The sequence below is a fragment of the Tinamus guttatus genome, unplaced genomic scaffold (genome assembly GCF_059628265.1).
Source record: "Tinamus guttatus ecotype Peru unplaced genomic scaffold, ASM5962826v1 Tinamus_guttatus_pri_ptg000355l, whole genome shotgun sequence".
Classification (NCBI taxonomy): Eukaryota; Metazoa; Chordata; class Aves; order Tinamiformes; family Tinamidae; genus Tinamus; species Tinamus guttatus.
This window is the reverse complement of record NW_028288889.1, coordinates 64,121-87,256: the sequence shown is the minus strand read 5'-3', so window position 1 is coordinate 87,256 and position 23,136 is coordinate 64,121. Positions and strand designations below refer to the sequence as shown.

At 37.9% G+C, this 23,136-nt stretch overlaps 1 protein-coding gene across 3 annotated transcripts in view; it reads right to left on the bottom strand.

Annotated features, from left to right (window-relative positions):
* The window catches only part of LOC104575698 (erbin), a 77,671-nt gene that overhangs the window by 14,573 nt on the left and 39,962 nt on the right, over window positions 1-23,136 (bottom strand). For all 3 annotated transcript variants that reach the window (XM_088529888.1, XM_088529891.1, XM_088529892.1), the window contains exons 6-19: window positions 19,941-19,997; window positions 15,152-15,215; window positions 13,551-13,625; window positions 12,473-12,617; window positions 11,871-11,943; window positions 11,217-11,346; window positions 10,970-11,085; window positions 8,009-8,078; window positions 7,019-7,118; window positions 5,931-6,052; window positions 4,593-4,763; window positions 3,737-3,919; window positions 1,270-1,384; window positions 264-447 (exon numbers count right to left, since the gene is read on the bottom strand). In XM_088529888.1, coding sequence (XP_088386014.1) covers window positions 264-447; window positions 1,270-1,384; window positions 3,737-3,919; window positions 4,593-4,763; window positions 5,931-6,052; window positions 7,019-7,118; window positions 8,009-8,078; window positions 10,970-11,085; window positions 11,217-11,346; window positions 11,871-11,943; window positions 12,473-12,617; window positions 13,551-13,625; window positions 15,152-15,215; window positions 19,941-19,997 — 1,605 coding nt within the window. The remainder of the gene's footprint in view (window positions 1-263; window positions 448-1,269; window positions 1,385-3,736; window positions 3,920-4,592; window positions 4,764-5,930; window positions 6,053-7,018; window positions 7,119-8,008; window positions 8,079-10,969; window positions 11,086-11,216; window positions 11,347-11,870; window positions 11,944-12,472; window positions 12,618-13,550; window positions 13,626-15,151; window positions 15,216-19,940; window positions 19,998-23,136) is intronic.

The following is a 23,136-nucleotide window of genomic DNA, read 5'->3' as shown; positions in this document are numbered from 1 at the left end:
TGGAAGCATATAAAGTATCAGAAGGATTAAATTATTAAAACTGATTATCAGAAGAGAAGGGAACCATGTTTTGCACATTAACATTTGCATTTTAAAAAGATAGGACAACAAAACTCAGAGAGAACTATTCCATTATTTTACATCAAATACCTATTTTAAATATGTTAAAATAACAACTGTTCAAGTAATTAAAGGGACTAAAAAAATTTAAGTAACATACTTGTCTCTTGCACTTGTTCATTGGCATGTAGTATCTTACAAACCTGATTTTGGATAAAACAGCTGCAGGCGTTTCTTTGTCTGGAGAGCAGAGAGAAACATCTTGGCTACTATCAGTATTTAAGGAAACTGAATCCGACATTCGAAAAGGAGAGGAACAGTTGCTGTTATTTTGATTGCTATTGTGGGTAGCTTCATCTGATAAGGAATCAGCATCTTTTAAGTCATCTGAAATAAAAAATTGTCACTTTAGCTGTAGACACATGCTTTTAAAAAAAAATGTTCACTGCATATATGCTCGTGTGTTGAAAAATCATATCTTGGTTTTAAGTAATATTTATTACAGGAAACTAAAGTATAAGATATCACTTTCCCAAACCTTCTACAGTTGTCTACTGACAAGACTTTTGGCCAAAGTTCTTATTCAGTTCTTATTTTTTTGAAATACTTTGCTCAGTGTAAACAGCCCACACCTAATAACTAAATTTAACCTGATCCTTTTTTTTCCACATTTCCTTGGCATAAGCCAATGCTACGTTATGTAATTTTTCTCCCATACACAGTTCCCACTTTTTAGCATCATTATTAAATACCTGTTTATTAGGCTAAACAGTCTGGAAGGAACTATATCACTGGATGAGGTCTATATACTTTTATAAATGGAAAAGTGAAAAATAAAATGTTCTTTTGCATAACAGGAATCCAATGTACTGTTATGCTTTGCAGGTCATTTAAGACAGTATCCTTAAAATCATTTATATCTGTGCACATTTACACAACATATATGCATGTGTGTGTACTACAGCCATGTGAAAAAATATTTATTTGAGGGACCTCAAGTGAGCCATGATTTTGGCACAGTATACTACAAAACGGATTGTATCCTTTTGTAAGACAGCTAGAGGTGCCAAAACCTTAAGTTTTGTGGAGCTAAATAATAGCTCCAGAGCTTTCATTCTAATCTACTTTTATGTAATTTAATTAGTAAAATAACCATTTCGGGTCAAGAAATCATCAGAAACATACAACATTTTTTTAATGGTATCTAACCTTTTTTGTTATTGCTAAGAGCTACCACTTTTGGTTGATTCATGGAGGTTTCTATCAATGGAGGCCGCATTTCTGCCATTTTCATCTCTTCATCAGAGGAGAGTTCTTCTGACTCCTGCTAAAGGAAAAACAGCTTTATGCTCTGCACTTTACAGAACTGCTTAAAGATCGAGTGCTGTCTAAACTGTCACCCACCAAACAATAAAGTAGAAAAATACAATCAAGCAACATAATGTAGTCCTACTTCTTATAGCAACGGCAAGTATTTGTAGTGCAAGTGAACTGAATTTCATAACTTTTGCTACTGAATTATCTTTAAGAAACAGCATGTGCAGACTTATGCTCTTTTACGGTTGGACTTGATGATCTTGAAGGACTTTTCCAACCATAATGATTATATGGTTCTGACAAACTTCACAGGAATGACTGTCAAGCTGGTGACAACTTCAGCTACAAGAACTGCTTGGAGCAGGCAGATGCAGCCTCCGTTTCACCAACTGGGAGAGAACTCTTGACTGAACTCAAGTCAGGAAGCAGCACCCATCATTTATCATCATCACACAATGATGCAAAAACAGATCTACTATCCAGACATATCCATAACATGGAGTGGTAAATACAGACTTAGAACATATTTCCAGTAACAGAAGGGGAAGTATTTGTGCTACTGCATAACAATGTTTTTCTGTCCTGCTAAGAGTGGAAATGGGGTATAAGTTCACTCCTTGTCTCTCTGTGGGAGCTTTTCACATGTTGTAAGATGCTAGTGGGCATCTGCTCCCCTTGCCTTCTGCTCCAAAGTTGTCACATTTTTAGACTAAAGAACAATAATATTTTCAGGTTTCCTTATAATTCTCTAGACTTTTCATTACTAATGTCCATTTATTATTCTTCCTTTGTACTCTACACAACAGATCCCCACCTTTATTGAATTTCAGAGCCCACAACTGGACGTGTCTTAAACATGCTAAGGAATTGCCAGTCTACTCCTGTTAAAACACATCAGGGATGTTTGTTTCTCCTCTGCTCCCAGTTGATTTCCATTAAGTAATTAATCATTGAGCAAGGAAAAGCCTCAGATGTTGATTAGCTGGATATTGGTTTTGCAAAAAAAGAAATATGAACTCGAACAGCTATACAGCAGCAAGACCAAGATGACCTTAAGAAAGGAGAGGTATGTTATGAGAAAGGACTGAATAAGCTTGGCTTATGAAGTTCAGCAAACAAAGATCAAGTACAGTTTCAGGCTGCTATCTTTAAGTTTGCTTTATTAACCTTTTACCAAGAGGATGCAAAATTATTTAACTTCAGGAACAACAATGGTTTGGGAAAAGTGATGTTGAATATGTTTAAGCTAGAAATCAGCAAGCTTCTAACCATAAGATGGAGCTCAGTGCATTTATAAAAGAGAGTAACTGACAAAGCTGCCTGCAAGGGCAAACGTGATTGAATTCAGTATCTACTGCCAGGTTTGTATTCCTATTATCTTTAGAAAACCATTATTTTCAGTAAGATATTGAAGGAAAAAAAAATCCTTTTCTGAAATTTAACTCTAGTAAGCATGCTTCCATTTACAAATGCCACAAAACATATAGAACAGCTGTCAAAAAATTGTCAAAAAATTCTTGCTTTAAAAATAAAGAAAAAATTCCTTGCAAGCAGAAGAGACAGACTGATGGCTACTCTATCACACTTAATTTCCCCCTAGATTTTATGTCATTGTTGAAATAAAGAACTTATAGGTGAAGTTTAGGTATTTGGATTCAACTGCTACAGAGCTACAGAGTTAGTGGCAGATTCTCACATGGAAGTAAGGAATTCGGGATCCCTCCTCAATGGGCTATGCACGGCTGTCCTAGTTGCTTATTGGTATACAGCCAGCTTCATAGAACTGCTGCCAGAATAGTTAAATATCTATTATGATCTGCTGAAATCTTTCCACTAAAGAAAAATGTCAAAGCCAAAAATTTTGTAACATACATAGAAGTATGTATATAGTGGAAAGAGAGCCAGCAGCAATACAGCTGCCTCTCCAATGAAATCACAACATACACATAGTCCCCTGCTTACACAACACAGGCAAGGATCTGGTGATACTGGAGGGGAGGAAAAAAAAAATACTAGTACTTTACTTATGACAGGCAACTAGTTAACTGACAGGTTCCAGAATTTTTGAGAAGTCTCAAAATCATCCTAAAAAAATCATGACGAATTGAATTTGTTTTTTCTTTAAATCCATATATCATTTCATTATGATCTTTTTATTAGATATTGCAGCTTTTACTTATAGCAGTCTGAAGTTAGAGAAATATTGCTTTACCACCCACCTGTACTTCCAGCACTTATGAATGGCAATTTTCTGCTACTGTCAACATAAATTTTCAATGCTATCTCTCAGAGTAACATGTACTTTGTTCAAAACTAGCACAATTCTCAGATTGCTATGATTTTCATCGCAATCCTGTACTTCAAGCGTGTCTTCATGGTTGACAGCTTTTTTTGTGTTCTTTAAGGTTTTAACAAGTGCAGTCATCTGCAAATTTGCAGTGCTGTGCTCAGCTTCTGGTTCAGTAGGCTTCTGCACAGAGCTTCCTGCTGAATACTGCTTTCTCTCCTCTGCTTTGTTTTTAACTGGAGCAATTTCTGATGTCTGCAGGATTAAAAATATTAGCAGAAAAACATCCTGAAAGATTTTCAGTGAGATATGGTATGTAGAGTCAACATTACATTTTTTGGGAAACTGAAATGGAAAAATCTGACCTTTTAAATCACCCAGTAGAAAAAAATTTTTGTAGATTACTGAGATAGTTCCCTATCCCTCACAAATCTGCCTTCCTCGGGGAGAGGGGACAGGAAAATCTACAATGAGACACGTCAGCACCAGCTAGCAGTCAGAACACTTGCTGTCATACTAACTTCAACCTGGCAGTGACTCCTGTGCCAACTCATTACTGTTGCACTCCATCCTGTAAAGCCTCCAGGCATGAGGGCAGTGGCAAGATACTGATTTTCATTCTGAGGTTTGGCAGATAAAGGAGGATCAAAACATGACAGGGGCATCTTTCAGAAACCAAAGAGACAACTGATCTCTGTATTTGCCCAAGAAGCAAATCACTTTCCTTCTTGTCAGTGTCAGAGGAAAAAATCACTGCCAGAAAACACCCATTTATTTTAAAGATGTTGAAGAGAGAAAGTCTATTCTTTAATTGGATATCTTTTCTTCCTAAAGCAGCAGTGGGAAAGAGAAGAGAATTAAAAGGCATCAGTGATCCTCTAGATCTTTGGAAGTTCTTCCAAAGCCAGAAGAGAATTTTATAGCTAACCTTTACCCCCACATCTTTTACAGAAACTGCTTGGCCTTCTTGTTTTGACTCCTTGGCAGTATCTTCTGCAGATTCTTCATCCTTTAGTCTGTGCACAATTGTCTGGACTGTTTTGACCATATTCTTCAGTTCATCAGGATATGGAGTTGGATATCTCTTCAGATTGCCCTCCTGCATTAAAATAAGCAATAAATATACTAATTTAATTAAATGTAATAAAAAAATCATTTTTACCAAAGAAAAGACACTTTGCAGAACAATCTAGAACCTCAGTTTCACAGTTTCAGTCTACTTGGATCAACTCAGAGATAAGGTAGACAAAGTCTAGCAAGATCATAATTTTTTTTCTTTATTTTTTTTAATTCTCGATTCACTGGAAGCAGGAAGAACTATTACGACTTTAAAATATTTAAAGAAAACTTTGGAAAACTTAAGTAAAACAGAAGCAATCATTTTGCACTATTCCCTCACCCCAGCACTCTCAGTAAAGTACTTTTCTAGCATTGCTGTACACCAGCTTTTTCCTGTGTGCTCCATTTCTAATAATCTGCCCCTTCACCAAAAAAAAGAATCATAGAATCCCAGAATGGTAGAGGTTGGAAGGGACCTCTAGAGATCATCTAGTCCAACCCCCTGCACATGCAGGGTCACCTAGAGCATGTGGCACAGGACTGCGTCCAAGCAGGTTTGGAAGATCTCCAGAGAAGGAGACTCCACAACCTCTCTGGGCAGCCTGTTCCAGTGCTCTGTCACCCTCACTGTTAAGAATTTTTTCTTAAGTTCCTGGGGAACTTTTGGTGTTTCAGTTTCTGTCCATTTCCTCTAGTTCTGTCGGTGGCCACCACTGAAAAGAGACCAGCACCATCCTCCTCACTGCCTCCCTTGAGGTACTTATAGACACTGATTAGATCCCTCTCAGCCTTCTCTTCTCCAGGCTGAACAGGCCCAGCTCTCTCAGCCTCTCCTCACAGGGCAGATGTTCCAGGCCCCTGATCATCCTTGTGGCCCTGCGCTGGACTCTCTCCAGCAGCTCCACATCCCTCTTGTACTGTGGAGCCCAGAACTGGACACAATACTCCAGATGCAGCCTCACCAGGGCTGAGTAGAGGGGCAGGATCACCTCCCTCGACCTGCTGGAGACACTCTTCTTAATGCACCCCAGGATCCCATTGGCCTTCTTGGTGAAGTGGTGAAGGAAGAGATGGATCGTTTTAGATACTCTTAAACTAGTAACTGAAGACTTGATTTTTCAACATAGTGAAATCCACAACCAGAAAAGGATGGAGGGAAGAGGAGGCAGGGAAGCACCAAGGATCCAGAAATATATTGAGTACTAACCCGAGGTGGTGCCTCCCTTTCATCTTTGTCTTCATCACATTCAAAAGCCACCTGAGCACGCTGTTTCCTCTGTTCCTCCCACAAAGATGGATTGAAGCTTTCATTATCAGATATGAACATAACTAAACAAACAAGAAAAAAGCAGGACAGACTGTAGTAAGAATGTGAAAATTATACAAGATAAGAATATTTTCTTCTTTCTTTTCCTTGGAAAGGATTTATGTGCAAAAAGTTAAGAGACTAGCAGTTCCAGACGTTGAAGACTAACTGTGCTGTCACAGCTCTAAGAACTTGGCCATATTTTAATAATGGTTAAATCTCCATCTGTAAAGTAGAAAAAGCTTCTTATATACAGATGTAGGCTAGTATGAACCTTCACAGTTGTGATTCTTTGCAGAAACCTCTCAGCTGTAAAATATACATCAATATTTAGAAAGATAAATGGGGGTCTATGTGTGTGTGTATTTGTACACAAAAATATCCTGACTTTATGATGGTCTTATTTAATAATGTATAAGAACTGATTCCATTTCATGAAAACAAAGAACAGGAAGAATAAACTACTGATAAATTATGGTTATAGGGAAACTAAAATAGGAAAACTCATGGGATATTACTCATTTCTGCAACTACCTCACAAGAATTAACTCTCTAGCAAGGTCAGTGCCTAACCTTTTGTAAAAGGGTTCTGCTTAAATGCAAGCAGTTCCCCCCACTTCTAACTGATCTTTTTGATTTTTAATGGATAATGATCTGTATTTAACTGTTCTCCTCCCTAATGGATGAAGCATATTATATAATACCTTCTTAAAAGTGTTAAGCCTGAAGGAGACACCAGCAAAAAGCCAGCAAACCATTAAACTTTGCTGGAAAGAAATACGTTGTCACACTGAGGAGCGGCATCCACGCCGCTCCCCACACAAGTCCACTTCCCACTCAAATGGATCTTCTGAAATTTCCTAATTAGTTGTTCACAGTTTTAAGTACCTACGTAGTATTACCTAGTGAAAAGCATGCTAGTTGGACTCTCTTCCCATATCTATTTGCGCAAGTCAGCTTTCTGATAGAGCTACTTCAGAGATTCTTACCATCCTCAGTCCTTGGCTGCTGGGGAAACATGTAGTTGGTAAGCACAGTTTTCTGTGTCTCAGGGTCAGTTTCTTTTTGAAGAGGGATAAGTGGTTTAGACTGAGAAGGAAATGAAAAAACAGACATTATGAGAATATATATGTGTAATAACCAAGTAGGATCTATATATTTAAATTCCTGCTACTTATCTACATTTAACAGGGCATGTTCTTTCCATTACGTTTGAAAACTGCTCTGCCTTGTGTTAACCCCTCTGAATAATTTTTACAAAACAAAGTTTTTAGCAGGCATGTCTTTGACAAGACTACTGGTAACGCAGGAACTTTTTTTTTTTTTTTTTTTTTTTCCTCTCTCTCTCTCTCTCTCTCTTTTCAAAGACAGGCAAACACTGGATATTTGAAAAATATCCAGTTTCTTGCTAGGACATAATACTGCCCTAAAACACACTCATCTGGAACACGTACATATATTTAGCCATTTAAAGCTAAATACACCATGGTCCCAATACACAGGAAAGGTGCACATGCCATGAGCAGAGTTACTTCACAGCAGCTTGAAACTTGGATAGTCAGAGTCCAAAGGCTGACAAGGAGTTTAGCACAAAGGAGAGCATGCTAAATGTCCTCAAAGGAGACTTACGTACTGTGGAAGAAACAGGGCACTACATATCAGAATACTTACTAGCTTATCAAGCACAACCCTTTCTGCTTTAACAAGCCCTAACCAAGAAAAAAAAAAAAACAGCTCTATCTGTTAAACTGCATTTCCTAACACACACAACTTGGCCAGAAACAAAGAAGTCTCAAGGTGGGTATGGTCAGTGTGGTTTAGTTTAAACAGAATTGACAAAGTCATGTGAAGAAATGATTGGTGCATACCCACAATACTATTTTTTATTTATTCAACAGATGGGCCTGCATAAGCTCCATTAGAAATAAATCCAACAGCATTCTATTCATCCACATTAAAAACAACAACAAAAAGTTCACCTGATTGTCTGACAGCCACATAGCCATGAGCTGCTGCAGTTTTGTAAAGGTAAAGGGCAAGTTCTTCAGTCTGCAAATTATAAAAGGAAGATTTTATATAAGTATGCTTACCAGTGCTAAAACTGTTAAGAAACAATGCTGCATTAGTCTGTAAAAAAAAGCTTGCAAATGACTTTTAAAGATATTGTTAAATAACTATTGAAAGTTGAATAGGCAATAGCATTTAATTTCAAAGCTATACTTTGAACTAATAAAAAATACGTATTTTCTACCCTGTAGAGCAGGCACCTTAAAAGAACTGAAACTAGTTAACTTAGTATAGCATAGATAGCTCCAGTTGAGGCAAAGAATAAGTTAAAAAAAAAAAAAAAAAAAAAAAAAAAAAAAAAGAGAGAGAGAGAGAGAGAGAGAGAGAACAGCTACACCTGAAAACCTACTTATTAAAAAAAAAAAGGGGGGGGGGGGGCTGCCCTCAAAAACAGAAGCTCAGACATTTACAGATCAAGCACACTATATGGAAGCAGCATGGAGAAGCCAAACTAGAAAAACAAGAGGAAGAGCCTGGTTATATTCATCTCTCCCAATCCATTTAAATTTAGAAAATTGTCAAGTCCCAAAGAGAAATATTTTCATAGAGTCACAGAATGCTTAAGGTTGGAAGGGACCTCTAGAGATCATCTAGTCCAACCCCCCTGCACATGCAGGGTCACCTAGAGCACGTGGCACAGGACTGCGTCCAAGCGGGTTTGGAAGATCTCCAGAGAAGGAGACTCCACAACCTCTCTGGGCAGCCTGTTCCAGTGCTCTGTCACCCTCACTGTTAAGAATTTTTTCTTAAGTTCCTGGGGAACTTTTGGTGTTTCAGTTTCTGTTCGTTTCCTCTAGTTCTGTCGGTGGCCACCACTGAAAAGAGACCAGCACCATCCTCCTCACTGCCTCCCTTGAGGTACTTATAGACACTGATTAGATCCCCTCTCAGCCTTCTCTTCTCCAGGCTGAACAGGCCCAGCTCCCTCAGCCTCTCCTCATAGGGCAGATGTTCCAGGCCCCTGATCATCCTTGTGGCCCTGCGCTGGACTCTCTCCAGAAGCTCCACATCCCTCTTGTACTGTGGGGCCCAGAACTGGACACAATACTCCAGATGCGGCCTCACCAGGGCTGAGTAGAGGGGCAGGATCACCTCCCTCGACCTGCCGGAGACGCTCTTCTTAATGCACCCCAGGATTCCATTGGCCTTCTTGGCCACGAGGGCACACTGCTGCCTCATGGTCAACTTGTCATCCACCATGACACCCAGGTCTTTCTCTGCAGAGCTGCTCTCCAGAAGGTCGGTTCCCAGCCTGTACTGGTGTCTGGGGTTATTCCTCCCCAGGTGCAGGACCTTGCACTTGGCCTTGTTCACTTGCATGAGGTTTGTCACTGCCCAGTTGTCCAGTCTGTCCAGGTCCCTCTGGATGGCAGCACAGCCCTCTGGGGTATCGGCTACTCCTCCCAGTTTGGTATCATCAGCAAACTTGCTGAGGGAGCACTCTGTGCCTTCATCCAGGTCATTGATGAATAAATTGAACAGGACTGGACCAAGGACTGACCCCTGGGGGACCCCACTAGCCACAGGCCTCCAACTAGATTCTGCACCACTGATCACCACCCTCAGAGCTTTGCCATCCAGCCAGTTCCTAATCCACATCACTGTGCACTCATCTATCCCATACTTCCGGAGCTTGCCCAGGAGGATGTTGTGAGGGACGGTGTCAAAAGCCTTGGTGAAGTCGAGATAGACGACATCCATCACTCTCCCCTCATCTATCCAGCTGGTCATTTCATCATAGAAGGCTATCAGGTTAGTCAAGCATGATTTCCCCTTGGTGAATCCATGCTGACTACTCTTGAGCACCTTCTTGTCCTCCATGTGCCTGGAGACAACGGCCACTATGAGACATGTGCCCCTCTTGCTGAGGTGGTTCCCATTATTCCCCACTAGCTGGTGGTCATCAACAGGGTCCCATGGTCACAGAAGCCAAAATCCTGTTGCCAAAACCCCCAGTGGCGCAGCCAGTTGTTAATCTGCCATATCCGCCTTCTCCTCCTTGAATCCATTCCTCTCATTGGCAGGATTGAGGAGAACACAACCTGAACACCCAGACCTTTGACTGTCATCCCTAGGGCTCTGAAATCCTGCTTGATGTCCCTCAGTTTCCCCATGGCATCATTTGTGCCCACATGAAACAGTACTAGTGGGTAATAGTCAGACTCCTGGACAAGTCTTGGGAGCCTTTCTGTAACATCCTTTATTCGAGCCCCTGGCAAACAGCAGACCTCTCTGGATAAGGGGTCAGGTCTACAGATCGGTGCCTCCGTGCTCTGCAGCAGGGAGTCACCCACGACGATCACCCACCGCTTCTTCCGGGTGCTCCTTTTCTCCTTAGGGGGAAGCAGCCTCAGGGTGTGGACCTGACTGCCTCTCTGTAGACAGCCCCCTAGATGGGCCTTATATTTGAATTATATTTGAATCTTTCCAAAGTTAAAAATTAAATTTTTAGAAAATAACTGAATTTTCTATAAAAATACATCCAAACAATCATGAATATATTGAAGCTATGACATGAATCTCATTAAAACACCACAGCTTCATACAGTGGCTTCATACAGCAAGCTTCAGAATACAAGAATAATAAAACAAGTGATATACCTGCATCTCAGTGTTTGCAGGAACCAGAAAGAACTAAGTTTTTACAAAGTCAAGACATTTGGAAAGTGCGTATTATACCTTACTGTAATACACCCGAAAAGAGCAGAAACCCAACAGAAACTGGAACACTATGGTGAGATAAGGAAAGATAGAAATGTATATTCATAAAAATTCCTCTACTTAATTTTGAGGTAGACATCAGTTACAGTACAATATATGTAATGCTATTACATTTTATGCAACTCCTACATGAATGAATATAATGTGCAAACCTATTGTCACTCAGATTGATGACTCTTAATTTCTGCATATCACCCATATCTTCAGGGAGAAATTCAAGCTTATTAGAATGAAGAAACAATACTGTTACATGCTTCCAGTTTCCTATCTGGAAAGAAAAAAAAAAAAAAAAAAAAAAAAAAATCATCTACACAGGTCAAAACAAATTTTTGCATTTTTGAAAACAACAACTATAAAAGCTATATGGTCTGTAAATTACAATTAGGTTTATTTACATACCTCTGGTGGCAACTGTGTTAGAAAGTTATGATCTGCAGCAAAGGTCCTTATGTTAGCGAGTTGCCCAATAGATGAAGGCAATGTTTCAATCTCATTAAAACTACAATCCAGTTCTTCTACTGATATTAACCTGAACAAATTAAAAATGGAAGAATTGCATTTAATTTTTAAAGTTTGTTCTATGCACTTATATTTAAAAATCCTGCTGTTTTCATTTTAACAGGGAAAAAATCACCTTCCTACATGTGCCTTTCAGATTATCTTTTTATAACCAGGTAATACAGGTTCCATCATTTGCAGCAGTTAACCAACACAGATGCAGATAAGACAGCTGGACTTTCTTCTTACAGGATGCCCCAAAACCCCTGCATGAACTGCAGGCCTTCACAACCACACTCGCGTTGCTTCCCCTCACATTCAACTTTCCACTTATAGATTGATGCTCACATTAATTCATGAGGAACTAAGGTCTTTTGATATTAAAGAACATACATACAGCTGCTGACCAGACTGCCTTCAATTTATTAAGGCATCACAGTAATATATAATAGATAGGTCAGGCAGAGAAGTGTAAAATCATTCAAAAGAGCTGCTGTTCTTAAAAAAAGGCTTGCAGAAAGGTTAGTTGCTATTTTATTCAAGTGAAATACTTACCCTCCTATAGAATCTGGCAAATAAATTAACTGATTTTCATCAATTTTAAGTGTTGTTACCTTCTTCAAGGAACCTGTTGTAAAAAAAAAAAAAAAAAAAAAAAAAAAAAAAAAACACCACACAATTAATTCAAAAAGAACATTATGGTTAATTTAAAAATAGAACTGAATTTTTAAAAAGTGAAAACACTATGGACAAGTCACCACATGTTCTGCATTCCCTGAAATCCCAGCACAACTATAGTGCTATAAACCTACTACAAAAATAAGAACATGGGCTTAGAAATTTTGCTTGCCAGTTTACCATCTATCAGCCATAGAAGAAAACAAATATATTCAATAAATATATACATTTTATATATATATATATATATATATATATATTTTACTCTATGGTACAATTAACATTTTTTCATTTAAAAAACTCTGAAATAATATCAGAAACATGCCAAAACAAGCATAAATATTCAGCTATGTGTTATAGCTTTATCCAAAACTGGAATTTTAAATCAACTGAAAATAGACAAGTGCTATTTTAAAAATTTAAGTGTTCTGTGTCTAAACCATAAAGTTTTAGAACATGAATTAAGCTAAAATACAAACCAATGGACTCTGGCAGTTGCTGAAGTGAGTTGCTGGATAAGAGTAGGTCTTGTAGGCTTTCACAACCTGAAATACCTTCTTCAACTACTTCAATATTGTTTTTAGAAACATCCAAGTAGGTCAGCTGTTTCAAAGTACCTATGAACTAAAAAGAAAAGGGGAAAAAGGATTCTAGGGAGTGCAAGTTAGAAATAAAAATGCCAGTAGTTTTGACAACAAAGCTACTAAAATATTATGTCACAATGAAAGATGAAATATTTATAGGATTGAAATACAAACTTATATCAAATATCCAGCTTCACCATGCATTTTCTTTGGTGCAGATATGCATAGTTAATGTTTTTCCACACATATAGACACACTACAGTTATTCCACAGGTCTAAAATGTAAATATAGTCTTCCTGAAAAATTGAAGAGTTTGTTACACACATCCACATTCAGCTCTCCTCAAGGAAGAATTAGCTGAAGTGATAAAAGAGTGGGGAAGACTGAGGTCAGGTAGAAAGCCCCACTGCTTTTCAAGACTGAAAGCAGACCAGCTGCTGATCAAATTTCAACCGCTGTGGAACTGTGTTTATGTTGTAGTAAACAAGCACTGCAGCAGTAGGCCATCCTCGACTCTAAGAGATGCCAGGAACCTAGGTCAAGGCAACAGAACACTTCTACAGGAATGTAGCCACGGTCTGTAGATACATGGCATAAAAATGTGAATGACAACTGCTTACTCTGCAGCAAAATTCATAAAACATTTTTATCCTGTGAATTCTAGCTTGCTCTCTAATACAAAATATATTTTTTTTCCAGAAGGAAAGCTGGGAAATCCTAAATTTGATCTAAGTATTTTTACATGTCCCTCTGCTGGGTTAGAAGAAAGATTTTATAACCTTCAATGACAGAAGAACCATGTATCCATCTCTCTCAGTGACAATTAGTAGTCAAGTTAAGCAGGAGCACTCAGCCTTTTGGCTTAAGGCAACATTAAAAATATGCAATTACTCCAATGTAAAAGCTAGCTGACAAAGCAAATACCAGTGTAAAACTGAAATAAAAAAATTTAAATCAATAAAAAAACCTTACCCCTGGGATAAGTGTTAATCTATTACCATCCATCCAAAATTCCTTTAACCCATTCAGTTGTTCAAGTACTTCAGGCTGTAAAAAGGAAATTTTAAAGCTTTATGCCAAAAAAGGTCAAAAGACAAAATAAGTTCAATGATACTTATGTTTGCAACTCTAAGTAATATCTTTCTATAGTTGTTATACTTTTGCTTCATTGGATCATAAAATTAAACTCAGCTGTATTACTTACTCAAATGTGAATTTATACTAGATATACAAAAATCTGTTGAGAACTTAATCAGAGGACTAAATGATCCTTAGTAGGAAGGATTAGTTTCCAGCTAAAACATAATTCTTATGTGTGCAAGTCCCTCTCTCATGCAGGAGCTCTAAAAAAACTTTAATTTTCATGAATTTAAGACAGCGTTTTTCCAACAGCCACAAAGTTGACAAGACACTGAACTAGAAAACTGAAGAATAATTTCAGGTTTTTTAGCAAACAAAAGACGCAGCCATATGATGGCATACGGATCCTATCCATGAAGCAAATTGCAAAATGTGTGTAATTATTAATTATTATTATTTTTAAATACAAACATATTCTGTATTAACAAAAGACAAATCCTTACAAAAAAAAGAAAAAAGTGTTGCAAACTTTCTGTGCTTTTAGCAAAATATCTTAATGAGGTAAGCTCCCAGTACTAGACTTTACTAGATAAAATGCTGGGAGAGAAGAAGTAATCTGCCCAAAACAGACCCAGCCAAGGGATTTAACAGCCTATACTTAGTCCCTGAGTGTTAGGGCCTGAGCATGTTAGTTTAAGGCTCTAACAGGCCGATCTACACTGTAAGGAGACTCGGGCAGTAACTGTAACACCAATGAACAAACCCCAAGGTCTCCTCTGTAACTACCAAGCCATGCAGCCCCCACAAGTGTCAAGTGTGTCAAACACAGCCTGACCCATGGCTACTGAAGCGCCTGCTGGTGGCACAGAGGGCTGACTTCATTGCATAGCAGGTGAGAATACCTCTCTGGATTTTCAAACTGTTAGAATTTCCGTGCACATGAAAGTGTTTTAGAAGCAGTGGGATGTTATGTGACTATAAATGGAAAGGGATGTCTGTGACACCACGAACAGGAAACACACTGATCCGTGCTGAGGAAAAACCTCAACTGAAAATAATACTTAGAAGAATACTTGAGACAAATTTGTAACAAATTAATAAAATTGCCCTTGAATGCAAACTATTTAGTTTGGCCACTCTAATAAAAGCATGTTTCCTACAGCTTACACAGAACTTGCAACGTTTATGTACACAATGACTAAAAAGCATTTAAAATTTCTTATAAGCCAAACCATTCTGTCTATAACTTAGACCTAAAAAAATAGCCTCTTGCCAATACTTCAGCCCCACTATACCACAGTTTTATTTTCAAAGTGAGAAATGAAATATACTTAAGTATATACACACAATTTTTAAAAGAGGCTCCATAGTGTAAGGTATATAGAATCTTTGTTCGATAGCAGATTTTCACAATTTGATGTTGATTAAAAATATATTAAAAGATACAGAGACATCAAAAAGATTCAAAGCTCTGCTACTTCAGTAAAACTCACCACTTCTGTGAATTCATTACTTCCTAAGTCCAGTCTTTCCAGTTGAGTCAGTCTGGACATGGTTCTGCAATGGAAGGGGATAAGTAAGGAATTAGATTTAAGAAAATGCCAGTTACGATCTTGTTGTATTCATACAGATATATCATTTTAATCAGTATTAAATTGTGATGCTGTTCTATAACCAGGCGGATATCTAAATAAGGTCAAATTTCCTTCATCTTTCAACTGTTAATGAACATGCCGACAAATCAAGAGTCTTGTACAAATCATCTATAGATTAGTTCATGAAAAAAAATAAAGAACACTACAACTATCTTTATGATAAAGAGTATCTCAGTGAAGTTGCTCTCTTTGACTGCCTCAAATTTCCTCCTAAGGTCGTAATCACCACAAAGTTCTCCGAAAAGCTACGAGTGGTTAACATTGTATTTCCTTCCCCAAGAAATAGTTGACAGTTAACTGTGTAATAGTTAGCTAAAGCAGAAAAGATGACCACTGAATCACTGTAACAACCAACACCTTTCCCCCCTCTCCAGGCTGTTCACATAAAGTTGCTTCCGCTATGATCTGGAATCCTAATTATTTCTCTAGTCTTAAAACAAACCATATTACTAAATTGGATTTCAGGACAGATCTATACTCTTTAAGCCAACTCCTGGCAAAAACTAAATGAATGTCTGGAATAATCATTAAAAAAAAAAAAAAAACCTTTATTCCAAGGTGTGTTTCGGCAAACTTTTCCTCCTATTTTAAGTTTGCTCTGGGGACGCCATATATGCTCAAAAATAGTCTACAAATAATTCACCCATATTTTATTTCCTTACTGATCGGAATTGGTCTTTTTCTGTTCCATTTCAGTGCATAAGATCATTCACTACATTTGTGCATCAAAACTTTGGGTAATTATCATGCAAGGAAAATCCACACGCCATTAAGAATAGTTAGTTTATCAACAATTTGTTTTATTTTAAGCTTACAAAAAGGCCTTAGAAAACATTACAAGCTGCCAACAGGATAGTTCAAGAATTCCTCAAGCAAGGGGCTCTCCCACCACCACCAATAAGGCAAGTCTCTGACAAGGGGTTTGCTACTTTATCATTGCCACACTGGCAGGCACCATCACTACTCTAGCCAACACTGTACTAGCTGAAGATATTTTCAAAGAGGCTACGAATCCCTCAAATGACATTATATTTGTATTTATTTGATAACAGCTTTCCCTCTGACAACTAAAATCATAAAACATTCAAATACAAATCTTCAATGTGGACATACTATAAAAATCTCAAGAAAAAAATCCTTAAATATTTAGCCTCTAATTTGGAGAATTTTCAGTATTTCAGAATATAAATGTGAAAAGTATTTTTTTTAAATTATGAGTACAAGATGCTCTATGCAGCATTTCAATCTCCATTGTTCTTCAAAGATCTCTCACTAAATATTATCATTTTTTCTGAATACACAGTTCATTAATTACATTGAAAATGTGCATGTAAAGCTTGTTTGCAAGATCCTTTATTTCCCTTGGCTACCCCAACTGTTTGCCTAATTTACATTTCCTTCAAGTAACATCATTTTACCTTTCCCATATTGCTTATAGAGCCACTATTCCTTCAGTAAACAAGAAAAACATCTAAAATACTAAAAGTGTTAAAAGTAATAGGAAAATACGCTAGGAATTGAAGAGGTGACTGGGTGAATACAGGATTGGAGGGTAGGGAGGAGAGGATCTACTAGATCACTGAGTCATTACATCTATTTCTACCTCAAGCATCGCATTATGTAAGCTCTTTCATAAACTTATAACACTGTTTCATAATTCATATTATTGAAATTGCCGTCAAATCAATGTCACGCTAACAGAACAGGTACTTTAATTATGCCTCACATTCTGAGGCTGTAAATAGACAACTTCACCCAGGCTAACAATACTACCTGCTTCAAATAGCACAGAATTCAAGAGGTATGAGTGATAGCAAGATTGGGCCCTGAATCATCGTAATTAACCTCTCAAATAAATTGCTTCTTTTTAAAAAGCTACTCTTTTTATTGTCAATTGGGCAGACACATGCTTAAAATTTTAAAAAAAGAAAGAATGAAAGTTTTCAAGTTCAACATTTTCTATATGCATCAAACTATATTCTCAACTTTCAGGTAGATGGCAGATGAACTGCCTCTCAAATATTCTCTGCACACTTTTGCTCTCCTTCAGTAGAAATATTTTTACTGAGCTGGTCTGCACTATAATACTGCCAGTTTTGCAGTCTCTGGCTATGGATAAGCTCCAAGCAAAATGACGCATTTGGCACAAAACAAGGTTGATTTAGTGTCTTGGTATTGATTACCCATTTTGATTAACAGTCTTCCAAGTGCTTTACAATTCACTGTTAAAAATTACATGCATGTTGAACTTAGCAGGAAGGCTAGGTTGACATTGTAGAAATTTGTTCAGGTATATCTATGATTACAAAAAGAAAAAAGTAACCCTAATTATGAAAATATTGAAAAAGGAAAGAGCAGTAATAAGAAATTTTTAAAAGTATATTTTATAGTAAAAATATTTGCATGTACCACTACATGCCATTAGCTTCAACAACGCATTTGATTTTCTGAGCTACAGTTTAAAGCTACTCTGTTTAAAGCTGTAGACCATGTTCTTTTTGGAACACATATTCAGGTTTTGAAAACTATGCAAGCTAGAATTTCACATCAGTTTCTGGTTTGACTCAATAGCTAAAAGCAAGGTCACAGACCACTTTGTGGGCTACACCAATTGAACAGATGCATCTTGCTGAAAGGCAGATTCACCTCTTGCATACAATTCACACCACAATAAGTTTATCTCCCCAGTGTACATCAGATATAAACAATGTATTTTTCCAGTGCCTCAGTGTAGTAGAATGTTTAATCATGTGTTTAAATTAAAAATAAGTAGTCTCAATAGCTTTAATCTCACTTAATTAAAAACCACAGGAGTACCAGAAGAGAACAATTAAGGTGGCAGTTCAGCCTGTACTGTAGCTCATTAGGGAGATACTACTGAGGACATCCTCACAACAGCTGAGTTTAGTTATGCAGCTAAGGGTGAAACCTTGGAAACACTGAAGTCAACAGGAAAAATTCCCAGCAACTCCAACCACAGTAGTAGCATTAAGCTGGAATACATTACAGCATTCCTGTAAATATCTCTTATCAGTACAAGAGTCCTCTGTAAACTACTTTGGAAAAAAAAGAACAAAAGTATGCAATTCATGCTGTTAGCATTAATTATAGCAATTAAGGTCAAAGTAATTTCATAAACTAAAAAAGCTATAAAGCTATATGTTTGTTTTAATCATAGCTACTGTTCCTCAGTCAGGAGTAACGATTTACACAGCCAACATCCCAAGTTACATGTCCTCTAATTTTGCTACTGAAAATGAATGATATCACAAAGAATAAAGAAAGATGAAGTATTTGCAGCACATGAGTAAGTAACAGAACTCACATGTGAAAGATTTTAGTTTACTCTTGCTAGTGCTACAGTTCATTCCAGATTGGAGTTTTGGCACTTTGATACAACAGACACAGAATGGTATCTAGACACTAGACACACTAGACAAAAGTGGCACACAGCGCTCTCAGAAGGGAGCTCCAACTGAACATGCTTGTTTCTCATGTTAGCACAAAGCTGACTGGAGTCACCAGGAAAACTCATTTTTGCACTTGAAGAGCTCACACCTCACCCGATTACATGCAAGTCTGCTAGCACCTGAGCTGGGCAGTGGGAACCTTCTTGTGTTGGCTCCTTCTTTTCTATCCCCAAAGTTGTGAGAGCTGCACCTCCTTTTACCAGTTTCTATTGCTAATGGAGGACCCTTTATACTGTACCTCACAGCGTATTCAGCACCATAGAGCTGGTTGTTCATGCCCCATCATTGGGATCTCTGTCCTTCTCCTCACTGACCTTCAAGGCTCCTGTTGGGTGCTTAGGCCTCCAGGTCCAAGCCAGAACATTCAGAGCACTGCTCTAGCTCACACATACACAGGAATTACAACATTGTCACCCTGGATTTGCTTGGCACAAGAGTTGTGCAAGGCAGGACTTAGGAACATTTTAAAAGAGCAACACGCCTCAACTCTTACTGCTAATCTAGAACTACTTCACAATTACAGAAAATGTGGCTGAGGAAAATACTTCCATTATGGAAGCCTGGAATGTTACACGAATATGTACTGCATAAACAGATCCCATGCAACACAATACAAAACTATTACTTTTTTTTCCCAGCAGTGAAATACATAAATAATAATAAAAATGTTTACATGGTGTGATTCACACCCTCAGTCATTCTGAACAAGCATCTCAAACCCCACATTTCATTTAGAGATTTTGGTAGTTAAATACCAATGCCTGAGTTTCAGGCACTCGGCCACCACAACAGGACCCAGACAAGCATCTGGGCCCCAGTACAGTGCAGTAGGTGGAAAATGGACACCTCAAAATGATCATCCTGAAACACCTATGTGCTGACTCGAAAGCTCTATCAGTGGATCAGAAATCCACAGAACTGGATAGAGACAGACATCTTTGTGTACAGAATGGGGCACCAGGATAAATAAGAGTCAGTATGAAAGGGAAGTCTGAAGGGAAAGAGTCTCTTGTTATAGAATCAAAGTGTCAAGTTAGTAAAATATTATTAGTAGTAAAATTATTATTAATAGCAAAATTAGTTAGCAGAACATTATTAGTAAAGCTGAGGAAAAAAAATCTAGAAAATATTTAAAAACAATTTAAATCTGTACTTACTTTGGCAATAATTTTAACTGGTTTTCTCTAAGTTCCAATATCTGGAGTTTAGTTAATCTGTAACAGAAAAAGAATAACATTATCACGATATACAGTATTTTGTAACAAACAATCTCAGTACTTGCTTACATTGCTAAGCTTCTGTTTTACAAAAATGGATGTTGGGAATAATTTTTGTTCAAGAATACAAACATGTTTTATCCAGAAATCAAATATGTTATTCTCTTCATCACTGGGGTTTGGTTTTGGTGAAGCAGCTGACAAACAGGGTGTTCATTTGCTTTTCTGCACCTTCTTGAACATTATTTATTCCTGCATCCTATCAACAGCAATCATTTAATTGGATTCATAACGAGAATATATTAACCTCATATACAAAAATACACATAAAATGAAGAAAGACAGGATTAGTAAACAAAAATTAAGACATAACATTCAGTATGTAGGCCTGTGTTAGAAATTATCACATGCTCTTACAAAAAGCCTCAGAAGAGCACCTGGTCTTCTCTATGGTAAAAATGACCTTTAAATTCCTCTTGGATTTCCTTTTTCTTTCTCTTTCTAGTCAGTTGCTTAATTCATTTTGATATTTTCTATTAGGAGGCAGTTTTACACCTCTTTCAGATAATTTTTGTGCAAGATAAAATAACCTCTATATCTCTGAATTTGACTGCTTGGCCGAGATAAGTTCAAAGCAGCCTTGGCATCAAGCAGTTCACAGTCTCTAACAGAATTCTGTTGATTAGGACAAAAGTGACAAGACTCTGTCTTTAAGTGAAACACAGTAATTGAGTTTGGCTTAATTCAGAGAGGGTCATAAGGACAAAACCTTCCTGTGACCACCTAGCAGCCCTCATACACCACAAAAACAGGGTAGTAAGCTGCATGACTCAGGAAGGAGTGAACAACCTAGTCTTTCCTGAAGGTGCTCACCCAAACACGGTGTAAGGAAGCAGACAAAAAGCTTAATTCTTATCAAGTAATAAGAAGCATATTTATAGTAAAGATAGAAAGCCTGAAAATATTTTCCCCCTCAAAACATTCTCTCATTTATGGATAATTTCAAAAGTAGTGATCAGCTGCATCTATGAACAACTTAACATTAACCTTGAGGCAGAGCTGCCATCTGGTAACAACTGTTAGAGGGGAACCTTGTCTCCCTGTCTTTTCAGAAAAAAAAAAAAAAACCCACAAACAAACAAACAAACACCCCACCTTTTAATGATGCCAAAAGAATACCCTAATATCCTTTTATCCTTTGGGATGTCTTCCCCACTACAATAGCTGTGAAAACAGACAGCCCGTATCAAATTCAGCTCAGATCAGGCTTTAGGGAACTGCAAGCATCCAGAATTACAAAGCATGAGTGTCGAGGGTCACTCGAATGCTGAGGCTCACTCCACGAGTCGGAGTGAGCAACACCCCAACTCGAAGCCGGTTCAATCCGCGCCAAGCGCCAAGGCCCTCCCCACAAGCCAGAGCAAACAACACCTCCACACAAAGTGAGATCAACTCTGCTCTGCTGTTGTCTGCAGCAGAGCTTTATACCAGTGCAGGTGGGCATGCGCTGAGGAGCAGCACTCTCATTGGCTACAGGCTCCCAGCTGATTGGTTGCCGGGCGTCAGTCCTGTTCTTCTCTTCCTGGTGAATCCCATTACTCCGGTTCCCAGTATTCTTACTAAGGCCCCAACACATGAGGGACCTAATTTTGTATTCTCGTACTTAAGGAAAAAACATACTGTAACACAGGACAACAAAATAGCCTGCCTTCAAAGGAGTGTCCTGGAACCAGTTGTGCCTCTTCTCTTAGCATGTGGAGAAAAATGTCTCATACTCTCATCATCAGCTCAGGCAAACTGGGATTATTGCAAAATTTGTTTTTCTCTGATCTCTTATTGCAATACTAGGAAAATGATGAGTCCTTCTATTGGTCCATTGCATATCAGTACCTTTATTCATGACAATAAAGTTCATATTGTTTGCAGTTTTCATTATTAATAATCAATGCAAAGGATTCTCAAAATATGACACAAGGAAGCACAGTAGTCCTTTCTCTTTGGAGACTGCAGATGTTGCACCTGATATTCCTGACGACCTTCACTCAGCAACAGCAGAATCACAGCTCACAATCTCTTTTGGTATTACAGCACCCCATTCCCACCTCATAATGGGACTAGCCTCTGAAAATGCAAAGTGCTTAGGAACACTGCAGAAGAGGAGACACATGATTTTCCCACCAAGATACCAATTCTTCATGCACTCAAAATAAGTTATACCCCCCCCAATCCCTGCAATTCTCCTGATGCAGATTATCAACTCCTGAAACATGCTCAGTTTTTAATAGATTTGTAGCAGGGCTCTTTAACAATAATCTAAAAATAAAGTTGCACATGCAAGCAACTCCAGAGTTGCTTCATGTTCTTCAACAGTCACACACTGGGGCACCAGGGCCCAGTTATTGTATTCCTTTGAGGACAAGGAAAATGGACAGGCAATGGCTAGTTTATCTTTGCAACATACGCATGCAGTCAAACTGCAGTAGAGAGTAGTGAAAGCCAACCTCCAGTCATACACTAAACTGTGTATTAGCAAAGTCACACTTCACTGGTTTTAGCCTGAACCCACTCTATTACACTCTCTTAATAAGCTACTTCTATGAATTTAAAGACTGCCTTTGGTGATAGAGTTTAGAAATCTTCATAGCTTTGTGACTTTGTTTCATGTTCTACTGTCTCATCCTAAAAGACTGGAGATATAAATATCCAAATTCCTCTTTTTGTGTAGGGCAAAAAGGTTACTAGGGAAACATTTTTAGCCTCTGCTGCCTGGAAGCATCTGCTGCCTCCCTCAGCATCCCTCCACTCCACTCCTCCCCATCCCCCGCAAAAAAAAAAAAGAAAAAAACAACAACAACTATATGAATATCTTGCCCAGGGTACATTCAATAATTTTCATAAATTTGAATTCTTTCCTATTCAGCAGAATTGGATACATGTAACTAATTAGGCCCCCAATTGCACCATCATTGTTCATTTATGCAAAAATGAAAAATATCCCAAATTAGATACTAAAAATTTTCTTTGCTTATGTCCTACAAATTCTCAAAAAAACAAGATTGCAAGTAAATTCACAGCAACAGCACAATAAAAAAAGTCTATGAAAAGAAAAGCAATTATCCCACTATTGACAACATTT